This window comes from Pelodiscus sinensis, chromosome 11, assembly GCF_049634645.1.
Source record: "Pelodiscus sinensis isolate JC-2024 chromosome 11, ASM4963464v1, whole genome shotgun sequence".
Lineage (NCBI taxonomy): Eukaryota > Metazoa > Chordata > Testudines > Trionychidae > Pelodiscus > Pelodiscus sinensis.
Window position 1 is genome coordinate 30301471 of NC_134721.1, and position 23787 is coordinate 30325257.

The 23787-nt window shown below is 40.5% G+C and overlaps 1 protein-coding gene across 4 annotated transcripts in view; it reads left to right on the forward strand.

Moving 5' to 3' along the window:
- CHDH (choline dehydrogenase) overlaps positions 1–19844 on the forward strand; it is a 36865-nt gene extending 17021 nt beyond the window's left edge. For 3 of the 4 annotated variants that reach the window (XM_075938908.1, XM_075938906.1, XM_075938907.1), the window contains 6 exons: positions 905–1056; positions 5154–5283; positions 16167–16301; positions 17587–17729; positions 18407–18509; positions 19203–19647. In XM_075938908.1, coding sequence (XP_075795023.1) covers positions 905–1056; positions 5154–5283; positions 16167–16301; positions 17587–17729; positions 18407–18509; positions 19203–19621 — 1082 coding nt within the window. In that variant the 3' untranslated portion in view covers positions 19622–19647. Of the gene's footprint in view, positions 1–904; positions 1057–5153; positions 5284–16166; positions 16302–17586; positions 17730–18406; positions 18510–19202 lie in introns of all 4 variants that reach the window. The other variant, XM_075938909.1, reaches the window with a different exon arrangement.
- The last annotated feature ends 3943 nt before the right edge of the window (positions 19845–23787 follow it).

Genomic DNA, 23787 nt, shown 5'->3' on the forward strand with positions numbered 1-23787 from the left:
CCTGGGGTCTCTGGTTCATTTTCTTGGGAGTGACATGCTAGCCCAGTGATCCCCAACATGGTGCCCGCGGGGCCATTTGTGTGCGCCCGCCAAGTGTTCGGGGCTGGCCTGGCCCCGGGCACGTGGTGCATGCATGGAGCCGGAGCCGGACACCGGCCCCAGGAGCGCCGCGAATTGGCCGCTCGCGCCCCGGGCGCTTGCAGGGGGCGGGGCGCTTGCGGGGGGGGCGCCGGCCCTGGGCATGCATGTGTCCCCGCCCTTTGGCACCCAGCAGGCGAACGGCCACGCCCCCTTGCGCCTGGCAGCCTCTAAAGGTTGGGGACCACTGTGCTAGCCAATGACTAAGGGACTGAAAAACTTTGTATCTTAAATAGCCATCCTTTTTTAGGTGGGAATTCTTTGTTTCACATTCTCCCCTTCCATGGAAAATTACCTGATCAGACCCTACCAGTTGGGACGGGGGTGTCACATGACTTCCTAAGACCAACCATTGCTTAGTCTTAAAGGACAAATGAGGCTGTTTACAGGTGACCACCCAAACATTGAGAGAAACACCCTTGATGGCTTTCATTTGCACGCTTAAAATGATAAACCATTCTATACTCCATATCTCTAACTTTACATACAAGAGTGATACATAAATCCATTTTGCATTGAATTCAATGACAGTATTTTCATTGACTTCAAAATAGAAGTCTTTAGAAAGAAGAGGAGATTTCATAATGCTGCTATCATCTGTTCGCATTCATTCCTTTAGTCTTTAATTTGTTTCTTCTGAACTGTAAATGTGCCACCTTTCTCTTATTCCTGTATGAGAAAAAAAGACAAGAAAATATCTTGAAGATGAAGGGGGATGAACTATTTGATGCTTGCAGATGTTAAATGAAAACCTGTATTTTTGTAGGTCAAAGATGGAGCACAGCTAGTGCTTACCTTCACCCTGCCATAACACGCCCAAATTTATCTGCAGAAGATAGAACACTTGTAACAAAAATTTTGTTTCAAGGAACAAAAGCCATAGGTGTTGAGTATGTAAAAAATGGACAAAAGAAAAAGGTAAGCATTTTTATTTCTCTTCCTGAAATAATGGAAAGAAAAATAAACCTTATTTAAAATAAAAACTAAGGCTATGTCTAGACAGGCACCTTCATCCCTAAAACTTTTGTTGCTCAGGGATGTGAAAAAACACCTGTCGAATGACAAAAGTTTTTGCAACGAAAAGCATTGATGTGGACAGTGCTTCATCATTGGGAGACATGCTACTCGCAGTGAAGCTACTGCCTGCCCCACCTTTTAGAAGTGGCTTTATTTTTCCACAGAGATTTCTTATAATGATGTGGCTACAGCAGCACAGTCGCACCATTGTAAGCTTTACCAAGATTAAAACATCCTTTGTACAAAAAATTACACTTTTCAAATATAATACTATAGCTCAAAAACACTATTCCATTTCAAGAATATGATTATTTGTTAGATAATTATGTTAAGGAATACAATATTTCCCTTGTATCGTTTCAGGCATCAGTATTTTCTCTGTGCTGAAAAAGGAAATGGATGAGTGTAGAAAGGGAAAGGTTATGCTTGAGATTTGAAATTGGAACCTACCCTATAGTTATGCACAGTTACAGCATACTGGGTATTTTACTGAATGTACTGTACATTCCCCACTGCAAAATAGGCATACCCTAATTGTCTTATTGCTATATGGTGACCTGTGTCAAGTGGGTTTGTGATTTCACTCCAACTTCCACTGATGTGGTATCCATATCACAGAAATCGTCACAACCAGAGGGACATGCATGGGTAGTTTCAGCACATAGGCCAAGAATGGAATGGTATTCGGGCCTTTGACATTGACCTTTGACATTAGGTCAGGTTTGAGGAATATTAGCAAAGCAATGAGTAACTACCATTAATTCTTAGTTTTTCCGTGGATAAACAGAGAACTTCAATTTCCAAGGCTCTCAGTTCAATACCTGTCAAAAGAAAAGCAGTACTTTCAGTGAAGACTTACCTACTTCCAGTGAGGTAATGTGCTCCAGGAGGTTGTGATTTCTAAAGTGGACTAATATATTGTGCATTATTTGGTCTGAATAAATCCTGCTAGTGCATATTAAAGGTTCTTTGGTGTGCTTTAATATAGTATTGTCTCAGATAGCATTGTGTTAATGCACACAAGCAAGTTATACACAGACCAGTTAATACACAACATATTAGTGCAATTAGAAATCACTCTTTTAGAGATCGCATTACCTCACACCAAGTAGACAAACCCTTAATCTTCCCTTCTGAATATTATTGCATTTGTAACTACAGGCAGTCCCCGGGTTACGTACAAGATAGGGACTGTAGGTTTGTTCTTAAGTTGAATTTGTATGTAAGTCAGAACTGGTACATATTGTAAGGGATACTCTAGCCAAACATTTCTCCAGAGCTCAGTTTTATTCTCCCACACCTCACTTCCCTCAGTCCTTTATTCTCAAGCTGAGGTGTCTGCTGAGAAAAGCTGCTCCGCGTCTCCTTGGTTTGCTGCGGGGGGGGGGGGGCGCTAGCTTCGCGTCTCCCTGGTCTGCTGGGGGGAAGCAGCTAGTGCGGGATTGCCTCACCCCGTTTGTAAGTAGGGATCCGATGTAAGTCGGATCCATGTAACCTGGGGACTGCCTGTATGTAATTACCTAAGATGTATTAAAATATTTTAAAGTTCTAATAACAAATTAGAAATGATGTAATAATAATAAACCAGAGAGGAGAGCACAAATCTTGACAGTTTGAGTTCACTGAAGTTCATTACACCCACTTGTGGTATTTGCAGAGTGTATTGGGTGACTGACTACCTGCTATATGTAAAAGATCATTTTAAAAAATTGTTTTTTGATATACATGTCTATTCTTTTCTAATGGAATTAAAGTGATGCTTTCCATTAGTAATGCAGGGCAAAAGTTGCTTAATTGTCTTTGACTTTCATAGAATACTAGAACTGAAAGGGACCTTGAGAGGTCATCAAGTCCTGTCCCCTGCCCTCACGGCAGGACCAAGCACCATCTAGACCACCCTGATAGATGTCCATCCAACCTACTCTTAAATATCTCTAGAGATGGAAATTCCACAATTTCCCTAGGCAATTTATTCCTGTCTTTAAACACCCTGACAGTTAGGAAGTTTTTCCTAATATCCAACCTAAACCTCTCTTGCTGCAGTTTAAGCCCATTGCTTCTTGTCCTATAATCAGAGGCCAAGGAGAACAATTTTTTCTCTCTCCTTGTGAAACCCTTTTAGATACTTGAACACTGCTATCATGTCCCCCCTCAGACTTCTCCTTTCCAAACTAAACCAGCCCAACTGTTTCAGTGTTCCCTCAGCTCATGTTCTCCTGATCTTTAGTGATAGAAATGTAGCCGTGTTAGTCTGGTGTAGCTGAAACAAAATACAGGACTATGTAGCACTTTAAAGACTAACAAGATGGTTTATTAGATGATGAGCTTTCGTGGGCCAGACCCACTTCCTCAGATCAAATAGTGGAAGAAAATAGTCACAACCATATATACCAAAGGATACAATTAAAAAAAAATGAACACCTATGAAAAGGACAAATCACATTTCAGAACAGAAGGGGGATGCGGGGGGGGGGGGGGGGGGAGGAAGGAAGGTAAATGCCTGTGAGTTAATGATATTAGAGGTGGGGAAGGGTAGATGTCTGTGAGTTAATGGTATTAGAGGTGATAATTGGGGGAAAAGATAGCTTCCCCAATTATTACCTCTAATACCATTAGCTCACAGACATCTACCCTTCCCCACCTCTAATATCATTAACTCACAGGCATTTACCTTCCTTCCTTCCTTCCCCCCCCCCCCCCCCCCCCGCATCCCCCTTCTGTTCTGAAATGTGATTTGTCCTTTTCATAGGTGTTCATTTTTTTTAATTGTATCCTTTGGTATATATGGTTGTGACTATTTTCTTCCACTATTTGATCTGAGGAAGTGGGTCTGGCCCACGAAAGCTCATCATCTAATAAACCATCTTGTTAGTCTTTCAAGTGCTACATAGTCCTGTATTTTGTTCCTGATCTTTAGTTATTCTTGTTGCTCTTCTCTGGATCTTCTCCAATTTCTCCACTTCTTTCTTGAAATGTGGTGCCCAGAACTGGACACAATACTCCAATTGAGGCCTAATCAGTGCAGAGTAGAGCAGAAGAATGACTTCTCATGTCTTGCTCACAACACTCCTGTTAATGCACCCCAGAATCAAGTTTGCTTTTTTTGCAACGGTGTCACACTGATGACTCCTATTTAGCTTGTGGTCCATTATGAACCCTAGATCCCTTTCTGCAGTACTCCTTCCTAGACAGTTGCTTCCCATTCTGTATGTGTGAAACGGATTGTTCCTAAGTGGAGTACTTTGCATTTGTCCTTATTAAACTTCATCCTATTTAGCTCAGACCATTGCTCTAGTTTGTCCAGATCCTTTTGAATTATGTCCCTATACTCCAAAGCAGTTGCAAGCTCTCCCAGGTTGGTATCATCTGCAAACTTAGTAAGCATACTCTCTATGCTAATAGCTAAATCGTTGATGAAGATATTGAACAGAACCAATCCAAAAACACCCCTGCGGAATCCCACTTGTTATGCCCTTTCAGCATGATTGTGAACCATTAATAACTACTCTCTGAGAACAGTTATCCAGCCAGTTATGCACCTACCTTATAGTAGCCCCATTTAAGATGTATTTCCCTAGTTTGATAAGAAGATTGTGAAAGACTATATCAAATGCCTTACTAAAGTCTAAGTATACCACGTCCACCGCTTCTCCCTTATCTACAAGACTTGTTATCCTATCAAAGAAAGCCATCAGATTGGTTCGACATGATTTGTTGTTTACATCTTCTGATATATGAAGATTAATTTCTTAATTACTTGCTCTGTTATCTTTCCTGGCACAGAAGTTAAATTGACTGGTCTGTAGTTTCCTGGATTGTTCTTATTTCCCTTTTTATAGACTTTAATGAGAGCCTCATGTGTTTGAGACAAGAAGTTGGTCAGAAACAGCTGGCATGATTCCAAAGAAATAGCACCTCTTAAAAAAGCTCTTTGAAATATGGGTTGTACTCTAAAATCAAGCCTGTAATAATCTTTAAAATTTATTTTTAATTTTCAGGCTCTTGCCAGTAAGGAAGTGATTTTATGTGGAGGTGCCATAAATTCCCCACAACTGCTTATGTTGTCTGGGGTTGGAAATGCAGATGACCTCAAAAAATTAGGGATCCCTGTTGTTTGTCACCTTCCTGGTAATCTTTTTATTGGTTTTGTATTTCACCTCGTTAATGGTCTGATCCAAAGCCCTTTTGAAATAATTGAAATGACTCCTAACAACTTCTGTGACCTTTAGATCTGGCTTTATGAACTCGAATCAAATTCCCCCATAGTCAATGGGAAGACTCCCATTGACTTTAATGGAAGTTAGACAAATCTCTTTTATATAGTGCACTTCTCCGTGTAATGGTGTCCGATAGCCATTCCTTGCTGAACTATTCCAGTAGATAACTTATTTTAAAGTGAAGAGGGTATATGTTTCACTGATCATTTTAAATTAGTTATTCATTTTTTTGATCCACTGTAGATTGGCTACTAATAGTAATGAGAGTTTTATAAAAAGCTGGTGGGTAGAACATGGACCTTAGGCAGTAACTAAACTTTGAGCTAAAAATTTCTGCCATTCATTTATATGGCTATTTGCATGTGCCATTTTCCTATTCGTGCTCATGCAAAGTAAACACACAATTGTATATTTCAATTACTTGAAAATGTTACTCAATGGGTAGGTTTAAGAGTCAACACACTGTGGAGTTTTTTTCCTTGCATTCTGTATTATCCACAAAAGGGCCATATTTTTGGAATTTAATGAACCCACCCTACAAATACCTACATCATATGTACTTTTACTTTTTGTACATTTAAATAAGATATGATGGAGAACTGCCAACTGGTGTCAGAAGCCCGCAGATGAGGTGAAATAATGTTACCCACATTGAGAAACACAATGTCACTTTTTGCACATTCCCAGGAAAACTAACATGACCCTGACAACATTTTGTACTGTGTAAGTTAAATATGTTAATTGTATTTATTGATTAAATCTACCAAATGACAACCCCTGAATAGGGGACTATCTCAGGAGGTGACCTAAATTCACTGCCCTGGACTACTTCTTCCTGACTATCCCTTTAGTTTGGTCCCTGTAGTCCTATTCACTGCAGTGTCTTTCTTCCAGTAGCACCCCTTCATGGACCTTGAGTGGTACCTTACCAGGGTTCCAGCCTCCTTTGGATTAGGCAGCTATATGTTTGGTGGGAACAAACCCCATAGTGTCTCTTATACTTCAGTCACCTCAGTTGCCAGAGACTCCTAGGTCTCCTACACGCTCTCATTCAGGGAGACAGTACTTACTCCCTGGTGGCTGCCTAGGATGGCAAGCTAGTACCCCTTCCTCTGTCAGGCAGACAGTTAGCTCCTGCCTCTTTGCTATTCAACAATGAACTGAGCCAGAGTCTCACTTTTTCTTATTCCTACTAGAGATGTAAGTGACTAGTCGACTATTCAATAAGCATAAACTTATTGGATAGTCAAGTAGTTACTCTACTAGTCACTCCTCTCCCCTTGCTGCCTCTATTAGAGAGAGGCAGCAAGGGGGGGTGCAGAAGCTGGTGCTAGGGGAAGCCAGCTTAAAAGCCAGATTCCCCCCTAGCACTGTCTTTCTGTGGGTGGCACAATGGGGAAACAGCACGAGCAGGGACTGAAACAGTCTATGCTCATGCCGGCTCCAGCTGCTGCACTTCTGCTTTTGAAATGTGCTCCCTGCAGCCACTTCAGTGGGGCTCTTGTACATTTCAAAGGCTGAAGTGCCACAGTGGGAACACAGGGCGAGCGGGATCCCCCAGTTGAGTCCCCCACTCGCCCCATGTTCTCTGTGGCGCTTCCGCTTTTGAAATATAGCGGGACTCTTGCTACATTTAAAAGGCTGAAGGGCTGCAGTTCCCAGCTGCTCTTTTGCCTTTGAAATGTAATAAGAGCCACAGGTGGCTCTTACTACATTTAAATGATGAGGCGTGGCTCCCCCTTATTGACTAATCCAGTAGTTGATGGAAATTCTATCAACTACTCGATTAGCTGAATAATCAAAATTTAACATTCCTACTTTGTATAGGCCTGGTGGTGTAGACATTTGGGCTCGGGCTGGAGCTGAGCTCAGAGGCTCTTCCCTTTTCTCAGATCTCAAAGCTCAGACTCCAGCCCAACCCCAAATGACAACACCACAAATAAACAGCCCTTTAGCTCAAGCCCAGTCAGGGAAGGTGGGCCAACTGTGGGCGCTTAGTTGTACAGATTTACTCTACATGGCTTAGCTCTAGAATTAGAGGTCCTGAGTGCTCTGAAACTTTACTCGTTAAATTGTGTGAGCAGGGAGGAGGTACTCACACTAAATTTAAATGTCCATGGAGAGTGAGTGCATGATTGGAAACATCAACATGGCAGAGCATGTCATGCTTCCATGCTTCTGTATTGCAAACAGACCCGACTATATCAGATAGATATCAATCTATGTTTTAGATATATTTCCCTGAAATAGTATATCCCGCTTTTGACTCTGGAGAGAATTTGCTATAAGACTTCTGGTTCTTTTCAATGGAATTTGGAGTGAGATGGGAACAGGGAAAACTGTCAAAGGTCAGTAGTGGGACTGTAGGATTGCAAAAAAGAAGCCAGCCCTTGTTAGATGGACCCAGGGAGCGATGATCACAGCAGCTATCAGTCCACAAATTGTTTTCTGAAGAGCTCTATCTTAATCAAGATGGAAATATGTTTCAGAGGAAACAGTTCTTAGTCATCCAGTAGGACATATGCCTATATTCGTCTTCCATACTGATGGACTAAACGAAAGAACAGACCAAGCTGCATTAGGGCATCACCTGGAAGTTCAATCTGAAAAGATCCATGAGCTAAAAGCATGCAACAAAGAATCAGGATATTTCAGAGATGCCATGGCTGCTCATACAAATGATAACAAATGGGCTCGTAGCACTTTATAGACTAACAAAACGTAGATGGTATCATGAGCTTTCGTGGGCACAGCCCACTCTTCAGATAACCAGAGTCATCTGTGCCCACGAAAGCTCATGATACCATCTACATGTTTTGTTACCAGGAACAGGTAACAGGAGAGTTTGGAGAGGGAGTTCTCCAGGTAAGAGGAATAAAAACGGGACCCTTGTGGTAAGTGACTGTCTGGAGTGTGTGTTTGTGTGTGGTAAGTGGCTGTCTGGAGTGTGTGTTTGTGTGTGGGGGAGTTATTTGCAGTGTGCTGAGCTTGTGTTTGTCTGGTTTGTTTGTTTGTTTGTTTGGTTTGTTTGTTTGTTTGTTTGTTTGAAGGAGCTTCTAAAAGGTTTGAAATCTAGAAGCCTCTGTTAATTGGCTGAGCCTCAGTCAGTGGGAGGGTCTACCAGAGCTATATAAGCCTGTGACTCAGCGACCAGGGAGAGCGCGACCAGGAACAGGTAACAGGAGAGTTTGGAGAGGGGGAGTTTAGAGGGCACTAGTGACTTAGGTTTTAAAGAAGGACACAACTCTTAGAATAATCTATACTCCAGAAGTTTAAAAAGAATCCCAGTTTGTACTTAAACTTATTCATTACAAACATGGAGACAGAAGCCCAGCAGCAGAGTGGGGGCTATCCTGTTTATTGCGTCAAGTGTAACATGTAAGATTACCTGCCTTGTGGGCGGGTGGTGTATGTGTGCACCCGTTGCAAGGAGCTCCTGACCCTCAGAGACCGAGTTTGGGCTTTTGAGGACAGGGTGGCTGCACTGGAGGAGCTAAGGGAGGTAGAGAGCTATGTTGATGAGACTTTCCAGGACACTGTAGTACTGTCCCACCTCCAGTCTGAGAGCCCCAGTGTTCTTAAGGGGGATGAAAGTCTCAAGGGAACAGAGCATTTAATGGGAGCAGAGGGAAACCATCCCATAGTTGGGACCCTCCTCCCAGAGGATGTTGCGGTATCCTCTTGCACTGAGGATACCTCTGATGGGGAGGGAATGCCAGCTAGGAAGAGGCAGGTGTTAGTAGTGGGTGATTCGATCGTTAGAAACATAGATAGTTGGGTTTGTGACGACCAGGAGAACAGTATGGTCACTTGCCTGCCTGGTGCAAAGGTTGCGGATCTCTCGAGGCATCTAGATAGACTTATGTGTAGTGCTGGGGAGGAGCCAGTGGTCGTGGTACATGTAGGTACCAATGACGTAAGGAAGGGTAGGAGAGATGTCCTGGAGGCCAAATTTAGGCTGCTAGGAAAGAGACTGAAATCCAGGACCTCTATGGTGGCGTTCTCGGAAATGCTTCCAGTTCCACGCGCAGGGCCAGGTAGGCAGGCAGAGCTTCAGAGTCTCAATGCATGGATGAGACGATGGTGTAGGGAAGAGGGTTTTAGATTTATTAGGAACTGGGGACACTTTTGGGAGAGGGGGAGCCTATACAGGAAGGATGGGCTCCACCTAAATCAGGGTGGAACCAGACTGCTGGCACTAAACATTAATAAGGCCGTAGAGCAGTTTTTAAACTAAGAGATGGGGAAAGCCGATTGGTGCGGAGATGCACGTAAATCGGAGAGAGACTTCTCTTAGAGGAGAATCCGTTGATAGAGATTCTCTAAGCTGTAGTCGGAAAGAAAGGAGGGTGAGAGGGCAAACCATTGGCCAGAGCTGACAAACAACCGCATACAAAGGAATCCAATGCATCAGGGAAGGGCAGACAAATAACCAGTGGCAAATTTTTAAAGTGCTTGTACACAAATGCTAGGAGTCTGACTAATAAGATAGGTGAACTAGAGTACCTCGTATTAAATGAGGAGATAGACATAATAGGCATCACTGAAACCTGGTGGAATGAGAAAAATCTGTGGGACACAATCATACCGGGATATAAAATATAAAGTAAGGATAGAGCAGGCCGGGTGGGTGGCGGAGTGGCACTGTATGTGAAAGATAATGTAGAATCAAATGAAATAAAAATATTAAGTGAATCAACAAGTTCCATAGAATCGCTATGGATAGAAATTCCATGCTCCAATAATAAGAAATTAGCAGTAGGGATATATTACCAACCACCTGACCAGGACAGCGATACTGACATAGAAATGCTGAGGGAGATTAGAGAGGCTACCAAAATAGAGAACTCTATAATAATGGGGGATTTTAATTACCCCCATATTGACTGGATACATGTCACCTCAGGAAGAGAAGCGGAGATAAAATTTCTCAATGGCTTAAATGACTGCTTCTTGGAGCAGCTAGTGCAGGAACCCACAAGGGGAGAGGCAATTCTCGATTTAGTCCTGAGTGGAGTGCAGGATCAGGTCCAGGATAAAACCGTTACAGGACCGCTTGGGAATAGTGACCATAATATAATAACATTCAACATTCCTGTGGTGGGAAGAACACCTCAGCAGTCCAGCACCCTGGCATTTAATTTCAAAAAGGGGAATTATGCAAAAATGAGGAGGTTAGTTAAACAGAAATTAAAAGGCACAGTGACTAGAGCCAAATCCCTGAAAGCTGCATGGAAACTTTTTAAAGACACCATAATAGAGGCCCAACTTAAATGTATACCCCAAATTAAAAAACATAGCAAGAGACCTAAAAAAGAGTCATCATGGCTTAACCACCATGTAAAAGAAGCAAAGAGGGACAAAAAGGTATCTTTTAAGAAGTGGAAGTCCAATCCTAGTGAGATAAATAGAAAGGAACATAAACACTGTCAAATCAAGTGTAAAAATGTAATAAGATAAGCAAAAAAAGATTTTGAGGAACAGCTAGCCAAAAACTCAAAGAAATAACAAAATGTTTTTAAGTACATTAGAAGCAGGAAGCCTGCTAAAAAGCCTGTGGGTCCCCTAGATGATCGAGCTATAAAAGGAGCAATCAAGGACGATAAAGCCATTGCGGAGAAACTAAATGATTTCTTTGCTTCAGTCTTCATGGCTGAGGACGTTGGGGAGATTCCTGAATCTGCACCGTCCTTTGTGGGTGATGAATCTGAGGAACTGTCCCGGATTAAAGAGTCATTAGAGGAGGTTTTGGAACAAATAGAAAAACTTAATGTTAACAAATCTCCGGGACCGGATGTCATTCATCCAAGGGTTCTAAAAGAACTTAAATGGGAAATTGCTGAGCTATTATCTGTGGTTTGTAACCTATCCTTTAAATAGGCTTCCGTACCTAATGACTGGAAGGTAGCCAACGTGACACCAATATTTAAAAAGGGCTCTAGAGGCGATCCTGGCAATTACAGACCGGTAAGTCTAACTTCAGTACCGGGCAAATTAGTCGAAACAATAGTAAAGAATAAAATTGTGAAGCATGTAGAAGAACATAATTTGTTGGACAAAAGTCAACATGGTTTCTGTAAAGGGAAATCCTGTCTTACTAATCTGTTAGAGTTCTTTGAAGGGGTTAACAAACATGCGGACAAGGGGGATCCAGTAGATATAGTATACTTGGATTTTCAGAAAGCCTTTGACAAGGTCCCTCACCAAAGGCTCTTGTGTAAATTACATGGCCGTGGGATAAGAGGGAAGGTCCTTTCTTGGATTGAGAACTGGTTAAAAGACAGGAAACAAAGGGTAGGAATAAATGGTAAATTTTCAGAGTGGAGAGGGGTAACTAGTGGTGTACCCCAAGGGTCAGTCCTGGGACCAATCCTTTTCAACTTATTCATAAATGAGCTGGAGAAAGGGGTAAGCAGTGAGGTAGTAAAGTTTGCGGATGATACCAAACTGTTTAGGATAGTCAAGACAGAAGCAGACTGTGAGGGACTCCAAGAAGATCTCACCAAACTGAGTGATTGGGCAACAAAATGGCAAATGAAATTTAATGTGGATAAATGTAAAGTAATGCACATCGGGAAAAATAACCCCAACTATACAAACAGTATGATGGGGGCTAATTTGGCTACGACAAATCAGGAAAGAGATCTTGGAGTTATCGTGGACAGTTCTCTGAAAACTTCCACACAGAGTGCAGCGGCGGTCAAAAAGGCAAATAGGATGCTAGGAATTATTAGGAAAGGGATAGAAAATAAGACCCAGAATATCTTACTGCCCCTGTATAAAACTATGGTACGCCCACATCTTGAATACTGTGTACAGATGTGGTCTCCTCACCTCAAAAAAGATATTTTGGCCTTGGAAAGGGTTCAGAAAAGGGCAACTAAAATGATTAGGGGTTTGGAACGGGTCCCATATGAGGAGAGGCTAAAGAGACCGGGACTTTTCAGTTTAGAAAAGAGACTGAGGGGGGATATGATAGAGGTCTATAAAATCATGAGTGGTGTGGAGAGGGCTGATAAAGAAAAGTTATTTATTAGTTCCCGTAATAGAAGAACTAGAGGACACCATATGAAATTAATGGGTAGCAGGTTTAAAACTAATAAAAGGAAGTTCTTCTTCACACAGCGTGTTGTCAACCTGTGGAACTCCTTGTCAGAGGAGGCTGTGAAGGCTAGGACTATAATAGAGTTTAAAGAGAAGCTGGATAAATTCATGGAGGTTAGGTCCATAAAAGGCTATTAGCCAGGGGATAAAATGGTGTTCTTGGCCTCTGTTTGTCAGAGGCTGGAGAGGGATGGCAGGAGACAAATCGCTTGATCATTGTCTTCGGTCCACCCTCTTTGGGGCACCTGGTGCTGGCCACTGTCGGTAGACAGGATACTGGGCTAGATGGACCTTTGGTCTGACCCAGTATGGCCGTTCTTATGTTCTTATGTAAGTGCTACGAGCCCATTTGTTGTTTTTTTTTTTCTGTACAGACTAACTCAGCTACCCCCTGAAGTTTTCATACAAATGATGGCTGAAATGAATTTCACACTTTCAGTGAATTGGCTTCTGAGTACTTGAGGCATATCCTAAAAGGATTTTACAAAGCTAATTCTGTAATCAAAGTCTTTGACAAATAATGAGAACAGTAATTTTGTGAAAACTGCAGAAAGACACCATCAGACAGGATTTAAAGTTGGATGCAGGAAACACCAGGTGATTGGTGGATGTCCTGTATTTCTGTGGAAGTAGTTTCTAAACATGGCATCCAACAAGCATTCATTTGTAAAATTCCTTTGTGTATATATGGTTAAAACTATACCTGCATGTGTAGGAGCACTCCCAACACAAATACTCCTTGCTGAGGCTGAAGTAGCAAAGTCCATCATCAATGGAAGAAGTAAAGATGTTGAAGAAGCCCAAGACCAATGTTCCTCTAAGTTTGCAGCACAGGTGATTAATCTGCCCCAACCAGTCAGTCAGCTTCGTGCACTGAGCCCTGAGTTTCTTAATCACCTGTGAAGCACAGCTTAGTGGGAACACTGCCTAAGACTTGTATAGTACTCAACAGGAAATTGTATGTTCCAGTAAAGCTTTTTGGTCTCTTGGTTTCAAAGAAACTATAGGAATAGGTTAACTGATGTAAAGAATTTGGTACTTGCTGTTCACTACTTTCCAAAAGTGGAACACTGATAACAAACAGATTGAAACAGGCAACATTACCAACACAAGTGACAAATGGTGCATCATACCTATGTGTGCATAATTTATGGTGGACTCACTCCTGACTTCTGCAACATATTTCCTGCTGTATACATATTAATAGGATGTAACTTAGTGTCATTCTTGTTTGATAGCGAGGAAAAAATGTGTTTCATGTCAAAAAAAGATCTTACTGCTTCAGGGTATATGTACACTGTGGCTGTGTCTACACTGCACCCCTTTTCCGGAAAAGGGATGCAGATGAGACAAGTCGGAATTGCAAATGAAGCGGGGATTTAAATATCCCCCACTTCATTTGTATAAACATGGCTGCTGCTTTTTTCTGGTTCGGGGCTTTGCCGGAAAAAAGCGCCAGTCTAGACTGGGATCTTTCGGAAAATAAAGCCTTTTCCTAAAGGTCCCTTATTCTTCTTAAAATCAGGAATAAGGGACCTTTCGGAAAAGGCTTTATTTTCTGAAAGATCCCTGTCTAGACTGGTCCTTTTTTCCGGCAAAGCCCCGAGCCGGAAAAAAGCGGCAGCCATGTTTATACAAATGAAGCGGGGGATATTTAAATCCCCCGCTTCATTTGCAATTCCGACTTGTCTCATCTGCATCCCTTTTCCGGAAAAGGGGTGCAGTGTAGACACAGCCTATGAAACAAGGTTGAATTAAGATATGCAACTTCAACTACAGAAGGCTCCCTAGACGCGACTGCCTGAGTTCCGACCCCCCGCATTTACAACCATTTTTGTAAATGCGGAAGGGGCCAGAAACCCCTGACTTATGTACTCAGCCCTCATTTACCATGGTGCACAGCGCCTAACATAAATATGGGTTCGAGTTACGATGCCCCCAACTTGCAAAGTTTCCTCTGGAATGAATTGCATCGCAAGTTGGGGGCCTTCTGTACATGAATTGTATAGCTGAAGTCAAAGTACCTTAACTCGACTTTTGGTGCTGTCTATACTGCAGGAAGTCGAAGGGAGATAGTTCTCACTTCAACTTCCCTTACTTGTCCTGGAAGCAGGGCTACCGGCGTCAACCTTCTCAGTTTGAATTGGCTGTCTTAACTAGACCTACTAATTTGAAACCTGGAAGATCGACAGCAGCAGCTTTGATCATTTGCTGTAGTATAGATATGCCCTCAGATTTTGCCAAATTAGGAGAGAGTGATAGATAAGCTGAAATTTCTGCAGCAAGGAAGTTGGTAGCGCTGGTGTATGACCAGAGTGAGAGAGAAATGGAACCATTTAAGGATTAGCATTTTTTGTAATTTAATCTAGCCATCAAAAAGGACAATTCACTGACCAAGCTCCCACCATGTAAGGATAGTTTTGAAGATCATGTCAAAAGAGCAACTTGTCAAAGAAAGATTCTTATATCTTTCTAGATAGGTAACTAGATACCGGATCACCATTGCAACATGGATATAAAAATGTAGATGATGAAATACTTCCTGGATTCTTCGAAGGCCAGTAACATCTGAGTTTCTAGAAGACCTTATTTGAACCTGTATCTGTAGGGATCACAGCAGAATCAACTGTGTCTATAGTTAGAACAATCTTCCCTGCACAGAACTGTGTGGCTGTGTCTACACTGGCAAGTTATTCTGGAAAATCAGCCGCTTTTCCGGAAAAACTTGCCAGCTGTCTACACTGGCCGCTTGAATTTCCGGAAAAGCACTGACGATCTAATGTAAAATCACCAGTGCTTTTCCGGAAAAACTATGCTGCTCCTGTTCGGGCAAAAGTCTTTTTCCGGAAAACTGTTCCAGAAAAGGGCCAGTGTAGACAGCACAGTAGTGTTTTCTGCAAAAAAGCCCCGATCGCGAAAATGACAATCAGGGCTTTTTTGCGGAAAAGCGCGTCTAGATTGGCATGGACGCTTTTCCGGAAAAAGTGCTTTTCCGGAAAAGCGTCCTGCTAATCTAGACACGCTTTTCCGAAAATGCTTTAACAGAAAACTTTTCTGTTAAAAGCATTTCCGGAAAATCATGCCAGTGTAGATGTAGCCTGTATGTACTCAGGCAAAGAGGACTGTGGTAACCCACACACTCTCAACAAAGATCATAATGATGAACAAGATGTTGTTGATTAGAAATGTTACCCCAGTTACTAAATTTCAGTGATAACTACACATTTTTAGATTTTTGTTGAACCCTTTAGATTGTTCTTGTGATGCGCCGAGGTCATAAAGAAATTACATTTTATGTCCTGAAATAATACATAGCCGTTAAACTAACAGAAAGAAATGCACATATTTCAAAGTGATCATTTTAATGTGTTAATGGTGTCACTGTTTATTCCCATTTCTATGTTAATGGCACTACTTCACAGCTCCACAGTATGTCTCATCTTAAAATAAACAACATTATATATGATGTGAGTGTGTGTAGGTAGGGTACAGTAATGACCAAATTGATAATGTCTGCTGGTTGCCTAAATGGGCTGAACTAGGCCCAGGATCCATGTTGTTTGATGTCACTGCCTTTGTAAAAGCTTGTTTCAGTTTCCATTCAGGGTAGTTTATACAGAAAAATGTACCTGCTTGAATATAACATTTACAGGTTGCCTATATTTAATTTCCTGTGTTCTTTTGTATCAGGGGTAGGCCAGAATCTTCAAGATCATTTAGAAGTGTACATACAACAGAAATGCACCAAACCTGTTACTCTCTACAAAGCACAAAATCCCATTAACATGGCAAAGATTGGCTTAGAATGGCTTTGGAAGTTTACAGGTATGAAAAAAAGGGAAACTCTCCCACTAGATTACCAAATTAGCTTTTAACTGACATATATATATCAGAATCCCACAGTGTCTTTCTGATGAAGCTTTTTATCAATTCTGCAAAATTAGAGATTTTTTTAAAAGGGGGTTCAAATGGGACAAACTGTGCAGTTTTCTTGGCTTTAATTAGATTTTTTCCAAATTACAATTTATTTTAATAAATGCAATGTTTATTATAACAAACGAGGTTGAGATGCATTTTTGCAGCATGTCTTTCCCTGCCCTTAAGTTCAGGCAGGAAATGTTTGCATGCTACTAAATGTGTGCATTTGTGCCTATCATACTGAGTTATGTTTCATACTTAAATCTGTTGGCCACTGAGAAAAGCTACTTGTAAAACAAATATACCAAACCAAATTCATCCTTGGTGTAACTCCATAAAAGATAATTATCTCACTGCATTTTCCAGAAGCATTCAAACTTACTTGTACTTGCATTGTCCAGATATAATGCATTCTCCTGTGTTATAGTACCCCTGTCCCTAAGTTATATATTCAAGAATGAATTTTAAAGAGTTTTCTCAACTACCTCCATACACTTTTACCATCTTAGCATGATGTCACAGCAAAGCATTTGGCCCAATACACTGTGCTATGCTATTGCGCACATATTTTTCACATCACTGCAAGTAATTATTTGCAGAAGAATGGATTGCAACTTATCTAGTGTGGTGGCAGAGAGATTTAAAGGCATGTTATGCAGCAGTGTGAAAGGGGTAGGAGTATGCAGGTGTGTGTAAAGGCAAAAGGAGTGGGTAGATCTTGCTCTGTCCCTTCTAAGGACCTGGTACGTCTGAGAGTATGCACTGCAGTGGGTATGAAGCTGCCATAGCTTATTCCCACCCTCGTCCATCAGGCACTCTCAGTGACAGTTTCCCTCCTAAGCTGCTTCAGAATCATTTTAACAGTGCACTGCCCCTTATAGTAATTAAACCTTAACATCCCATTTTAGCCAAAGTAAATGGAGAATATTTAGGAAGCTAGAGACATCTTGGGCTTTTTTACCTTGAAAAATTATACATGATGAAAACAATGTGCATTGCACATGTTAAATTAATTGCATGTGAGTTTGTATCTCTTTCAGTTTCGCTGTTTTTGATTAATTATGTGCATTGCACAAGTGGAAAGGTATATTGGGCATGGTAAAATGGTGTTGACGCTAGGATTTTTTTTTTAAAACCACATTTTCTTCCCTTTTGAATATTTTAGAATCTTTCTTTCTTTCTTGATCTCTAGGGGATGGAGCTACTGCCCACTTAGAGTCTGGTGGGTTTGTTAGAAGTCAGCCAGATGTTCTTCACCCAGATATTCAGTTTCATTTTCTTCCTTCCCAGGTGATTGATCATGGACGTGTTGCTTCCAAACTGGAAGCTTACCAGGTCAGTGATTCAAGGACACAAATTAGCAATGTCTTGAATTAACAAGGAAATTTATAATTTATTGGAAATATTAATACAAGTACACTAATTGTTACAGAGATCTTTTGCATAATACTGAACAAACTTAACTCTCTACATTGCAAAAATATTTAGAGTGTATTTGTTTCTGGTGCCAGAATAATTTATATTTTTTGGAAAAATATGTAATATGTGCTTTTAGGGGTTATGGGCCTGATCCTATGTCACTGTCATCAGTAGTATATGATCAAGTTCTGCATTAAAAGGAAAACAAAATATTATAACTCCTTTACGGTTTATCTCTTTGTTGGATCTCCATTACATATTAATTCAAAAGTCTAGTTCATACTGTGAAACTGTCATTGTGTACATCTGTTTTATTTGGCTGGTTTTTACTTCATGATAATAGTAATTTGATCATCTATCAGCTACTGCTAAACTGAAATAATATTTGCTTGTTGTGCTAAGTAGTTTTTTTCCTGTGCAGTGTATATAACCAAAAAACACAAGAAAAAAATGTTCATTTTCTGGCTCTCCTTTTCAGTATCCATTTTTTATATTTTGTATGTGGATAATTTATAAAAGTCCATCTTTTAAAAAATTTCAATGGACTGTATCTAGATGGAATTTTGTCATGTAGTGTGTTGGGGCCATTGCAGGTTCATGTTGGATCTATGAGGAGCACAAGTGTGGGCTGGTTAAAGCTGAAAAGTACAGATCCAAGGGATCATGTGGTCATTGAACCAAATTACTTGTCAACTGGTAAGATTATATCTTTATTGAGCTGGTTTCATTCAGTTCCTTCCCCCTTGATCCATAGAGAAGTGATTTGCTACCTGCCCATCTCAGTAGCAAATTACCCCCCAATTCACACTGGCTTAATTGTACTAGTATTATTTTTTTCTATTTATGTTGTGATAGTTCAGAGGAGCCCTAGTTAATGACAGGATGCTATTTTGGTAGGTACAAATACTGAGCAAAAAGTCCCTTCTGCAAAGAACTTACAATCTAAGTGGGATGGTCAAGTGTCTGTTCCCTGCCCCTTCCAATTCACCCCGTACTCACCTGTGCTGGACAGGGAGTAAAGGCTACTATACACCTTGCTTGCCTCCCCCCACTTATATGATGATCACATAGCCCATACCCAGGAATAAGGAAGGTATCATTTTTATTTATGCCATTCTTCTGTACAGGTGCATAGGACAAGTGATAATTTTTCCTAGTATAAATATAACTTTGAAAAATGTTCCATTGTTTTCTCTTTCGGTAGCAATTTCAGATCTTTTAAATTAAATATACACTTCTTTCCCCTTTAATTTTACTACTCTTTCCTTTTCTTCGTATAGCACACTCTCCTGAACTAGCACTATTATGATTCTGTTTGTTTGAATTATGCACAAGAAAGTATTTCTAGCCGGTATGTGTATTTACAGTCTTTGTTTCCTCTCTGTACAGAAAGAGATGTGTGGGAATTCCGTCAATGTGTCAAAATATCCAGAGAGATTTTTGCTCAGAAAGCTTTTGAAAAATTCTGTGGTCCTGAAATTCAGCCAGGAAGTCATGTACAGTCTGAAAAAGAAATAGATGCTTTCATAAGACAAAAGGCTGATAGTGCTTATCATCCTTCTTGTACCTGTAAAATGGGGCAGCCATCTGATACCACTGCTGTGGTTGATCCTCAGACCAAAGTAATTGGAGTTGAAAATTTGAGAGTTGTAGATGCCTCAATAATGCCCAGTGTGGTCAGTGGGAATTTGAATGCTCCAACTATCATGATAGCAGAAAAAGCTGCTGATATAATCAAGGGGCTCCCATCACTTTGTGAGAAAAATGTTCCTGTATATAAACCTCAAAGCTTGGAAACTCAGCAATGAACAAAATGCCAACGCTTATTTTCCAGGTGAGTATGGAAATCTTACATGGGACTTTGCCAAGAGAATAAATGTATTGCTACAAAAATTGCATGTAGGTATTAATTCACTATCTTTGATATTAAGATTGTAATAGTCTCCTTTAAAAAAAATCAAGTTGTTTGCAGTAACTGTGGGTGACTTGTGATGTAGTTTGAAGTGTATGCTGAAGAGGATCATTTCTGCCTTACAGAAACAAGAAGCAATCATGTGAGCCAGCAAAGAGTTCAGGACCTCTGTGGCTGAATGTGGAATGGTAGAAGTTGATGTTTGCTACTTTTCATGGGACAATAAAACTGCTTCTGTGATTGGGCCCTCAAGTGGTTAATAGAGATGTTGTCAGAGGCCTCAATGGAACCACAATCCTGGCAAGTGAAATAAGGGTCTTATGTTGAATTTCACTTAGTATTCACTGTGTGCACGGTTGTCCTTGACAACAGTTAATAAGCAAGATGTTCTTCAGCAGAATCTTCTATTCTGCATTGTGTAAAAAGTTAAGCAACTGTGAAAGTTTTTGGAGGATCAGGGCCCAATATTGTGAACATGCACATTAAATCAGAAGTTGAGTTTTAAACTTAAATGCAAATGAATAGTATTTGTGTAGTGGTATAATCAAATTTAAAGGATATCTATATTTGATATACACATTGCCTTAAATAGTCTCTATAAAAACAGAAGTAGCTGATTATTTAAAATTTATATAATGCTAACTTAAACTCTCCATGTTCTTTGCATTTAACTTAATAAAAGTCAGTTATTAACGTCATTTGTTTTGGTTCTGTAATGCAAAATGGAAACGTCTTGTTTCACTACTGTATATTTAAGGGGGTCGTGAAAGGAGACTCCATTGCTTTAAATGGTGAAACAAACTTTAAGGTCTGGATCATTTTTATAGCGTAAACATTCTTACTAAAAAGTTACCTGCCCTCTGATTTAAGAAATCTTATGCCATATCAGATAGATACTTGTCAATTAAATTTGAATATTGTGGCTCATTTACTGTAAGAATAAATACATCTTGGCTTTGTCTACACTGCAGAGTTTTTGTGCAGGAAGCTTTTTGCAGAAGAGATCTTCCACAAAAACTTCTTGCGCAAAAGCACATTCTCACCTCACAAGCACATCACAAAAGCAGTCTTTCATACTTACAGTATTTCCTTCCAGCAGCCACACATCACACCTCAGACACATTCACCCAGGAACCTACCCCTGCAATAAACCATGTTGCCAACACTGGCCGCAGATCTATTAAAGTGACACCAACACAGAACCTAACCACATAATCCACAACATCAGGAGCTCATTCAACTGCACAGCCTCTAACATGATATATGCCATCAAGTGCTAGCAAGTCCCTTCTGCCATATACATTAGCCAGACTGGACATTCTGTACAACAAAGGATAAATGGACACAAATCAGATATCAGAAATGGTAACACACATAAATCTGTAGGGGAACATTTTAATTTGCCTGGGCACACAATCATGGATTTAAAAGTAGCCATTCTTCTACAAAGGAATTTCACAAGACAATTACAGTGAGAGAGTGTGGAATTGACCTTCATATACAAATTTGACATGGTTTCCCTGGGCTTGAACAAAGACCTTAACTAGATGTTCCATTATAATAGCAGTCTTCCATACACATAACACCTCATTTACCTCCCAAGCTAAGTATGAGACATTCCAGCCCACTTAATTAGCCTCATTACCACCGGCACTACAATTGACAGGTGCTTTTTTTTCCTCCCTTCTTTTTCTGTTCTAAATTTTTGTTTCCCTTCCTCCCCCCCACTCCAGCTCATCTGAAGAAGTGGGTTTTGCCCACAAAAGCTCATGATACTATATATATATATATATATATATATATATATATATAAGGTGTCACAGGACTACTCGTTTTTAAAGTTACAGACTTACACAGCTATCCCTCTGAGTATTTTCATTTTCAAGCTGTTCTAGTGGTTTTATTGATTTAGGCTTTTGTGTCCAGAATGCAGGACTGCTTTGTGGCATTCCTTTGGTACAAAGCAGCCTTCAAGGCAGTGTGTCAGCCAATGAGAATTTTGCCTGTGAGGGCGGTACAGAGTCATAGTAAGCAGCTCCTGTGTCACCACCTCGCTGCTTCTGTTGTATTCCTGGTTAGGTAGTCCACAGCTTCAGGTTGATCCTAGGCTTCTTTATTAGCTGCTGGGAGCTGTTGGTGTCACATGCACTGGAGTCTGGCTAATGCTTAGACGTGCCAACAGTGGGAGACTACAAAAATACATTAAGGCCACTTTACTATTCTTGTTTACTCTGTGCACAGCTTAGCTGATACAGAGAATCTGGCTCTGACTTTTCTTATGATAAATGACTTCTTTTTGATGGTAGATATTTGAGTAACATTGTCAGCCGCCTCTACTTGCAAATTTTCCTTTACAGGGACTGCCTATAAATTACATAGCAGAATAGAGGTTGGATGGGTGGGGCCTAAATTTGCATGACCGTATTTGTTTCAGTGTTACGAGGAGGGATGGGTGTGTCTTCAAGATCACTAAAACAATGTGTTATGCAATTTGTGGACACTCCAAAATAAGTGGATGAATCCTGCTTTAAGAGCCTTCCACGTGCTAAAGCAATTAGTTACAACAAAAAGACTTCTTGAGCTAGGAACTTTGTCATTAAACATGGCAGCATTTGTTACTTTATGCTATTTAGGCATTGTTCATTCTTTTTGTTGTCTGATTTAAGCCATCAGTTGAATCTTGCTAATGATATTATCATAATTTCCTTGGCAGTAAATGTCTCAGATATTGGTCGAGTTTCCTGGTAGATTATATTTATGCACAAATATTCAGAACTAGCAGATTTACATTGTTTGGCTCTTTAACTCAATTTTGTTTTTTGGAAAATAAAAGGAAAATGATTATATTTTTCAAAAATACAGTGTTATTTTTATGAAGTTAATTTTGGTAAATTTTTTTTGAATGGGCATTTCATCAAGTGTATTTTTTCTTCATCTCTTTAAACACTTGTTGTGACAGACCCATCCCCATGCTTTATTAAATGGACTTATGGACACAAATATACGTAACTCAAAGATGCTTGGGACAAATTGCCTCATGTAACCTATCAATCTTAGGGCATGTCTACACAGCAGCATTATTTCGGAATAACTGACATTATTCCAAAATAACAAAGAGCTTGTCTACACTGCAAGCCATTATTTCAAAATAATGGCGAGCTGGAGAATTTCTTACTGCCACTCCTGTAACCCTCATTTCATGAGGAATAAGGGAAATTGAAGGAAGAGTGTTCTTCCATTGACTTCCTGCTGTGTAGACAGCACCAAAAGTGAATTAAGCTATTTCGACTTAAGCTATACAATTGACGTAGCTGAAGTTGCATGGCTTAATTCGAGTTTTGCCCTGCTGTGTAGACATACCCGAAGGCTACGTCTACACTGGCACCCTTTTTCCGGAAATGCTTAAAATGGAACAGTTTTTCCATTATAAGTATTTCTGGAAAAGCGTGTCTACATTGGCAGGATGCTTTTCTGGAAAAGCACTTTTTCCGGAAAAGCGTCCGGGCCAATGTAGACGCGCTTTTCCGCAAAAAAGCCCCGATTGCGAAAATGACAATCGGATTTTTTGCGGAAAAGACTACTGTGCTGTCTACACTGTCCCTTTTCTGGAACAGTTTTTCTGGAAAAGGACTTTTGCCCGAACGGGAGCAGCATAGTTTTTCCAGAAAAACAATGACGATTTTACATTAGATCATCATTGCTTTTCTGGAAGAGCAAGCGGCCAGTGTAGACAGCTCACAGCTTATTCCGGAAAAGCGGCTGATTTTCCAGAATAAGTGGCCCAGTGTAGACACAGCCTTAATGTCTTAATCCGCTGGTCTGTATATCTTATTTTGGTGTAGGTATTGTTCTTGTGTGTAAAGTTGCTTTATAGGTTTAAATGTGCAAATGGAAGCCATCAAGGGTGTTGCCTTCAATGTCTAAATGACCAACTATAAACACCCTGGCTGTGTCTACACTGGCATGAATTTCCGGAAATGCTTAAAACGGAATACTATTCCGTTTTCAGTTTTTCCGGAAAAGGAGCGTCTACATTGGCAGGCTGCTTTTCCGGAAAAGCCC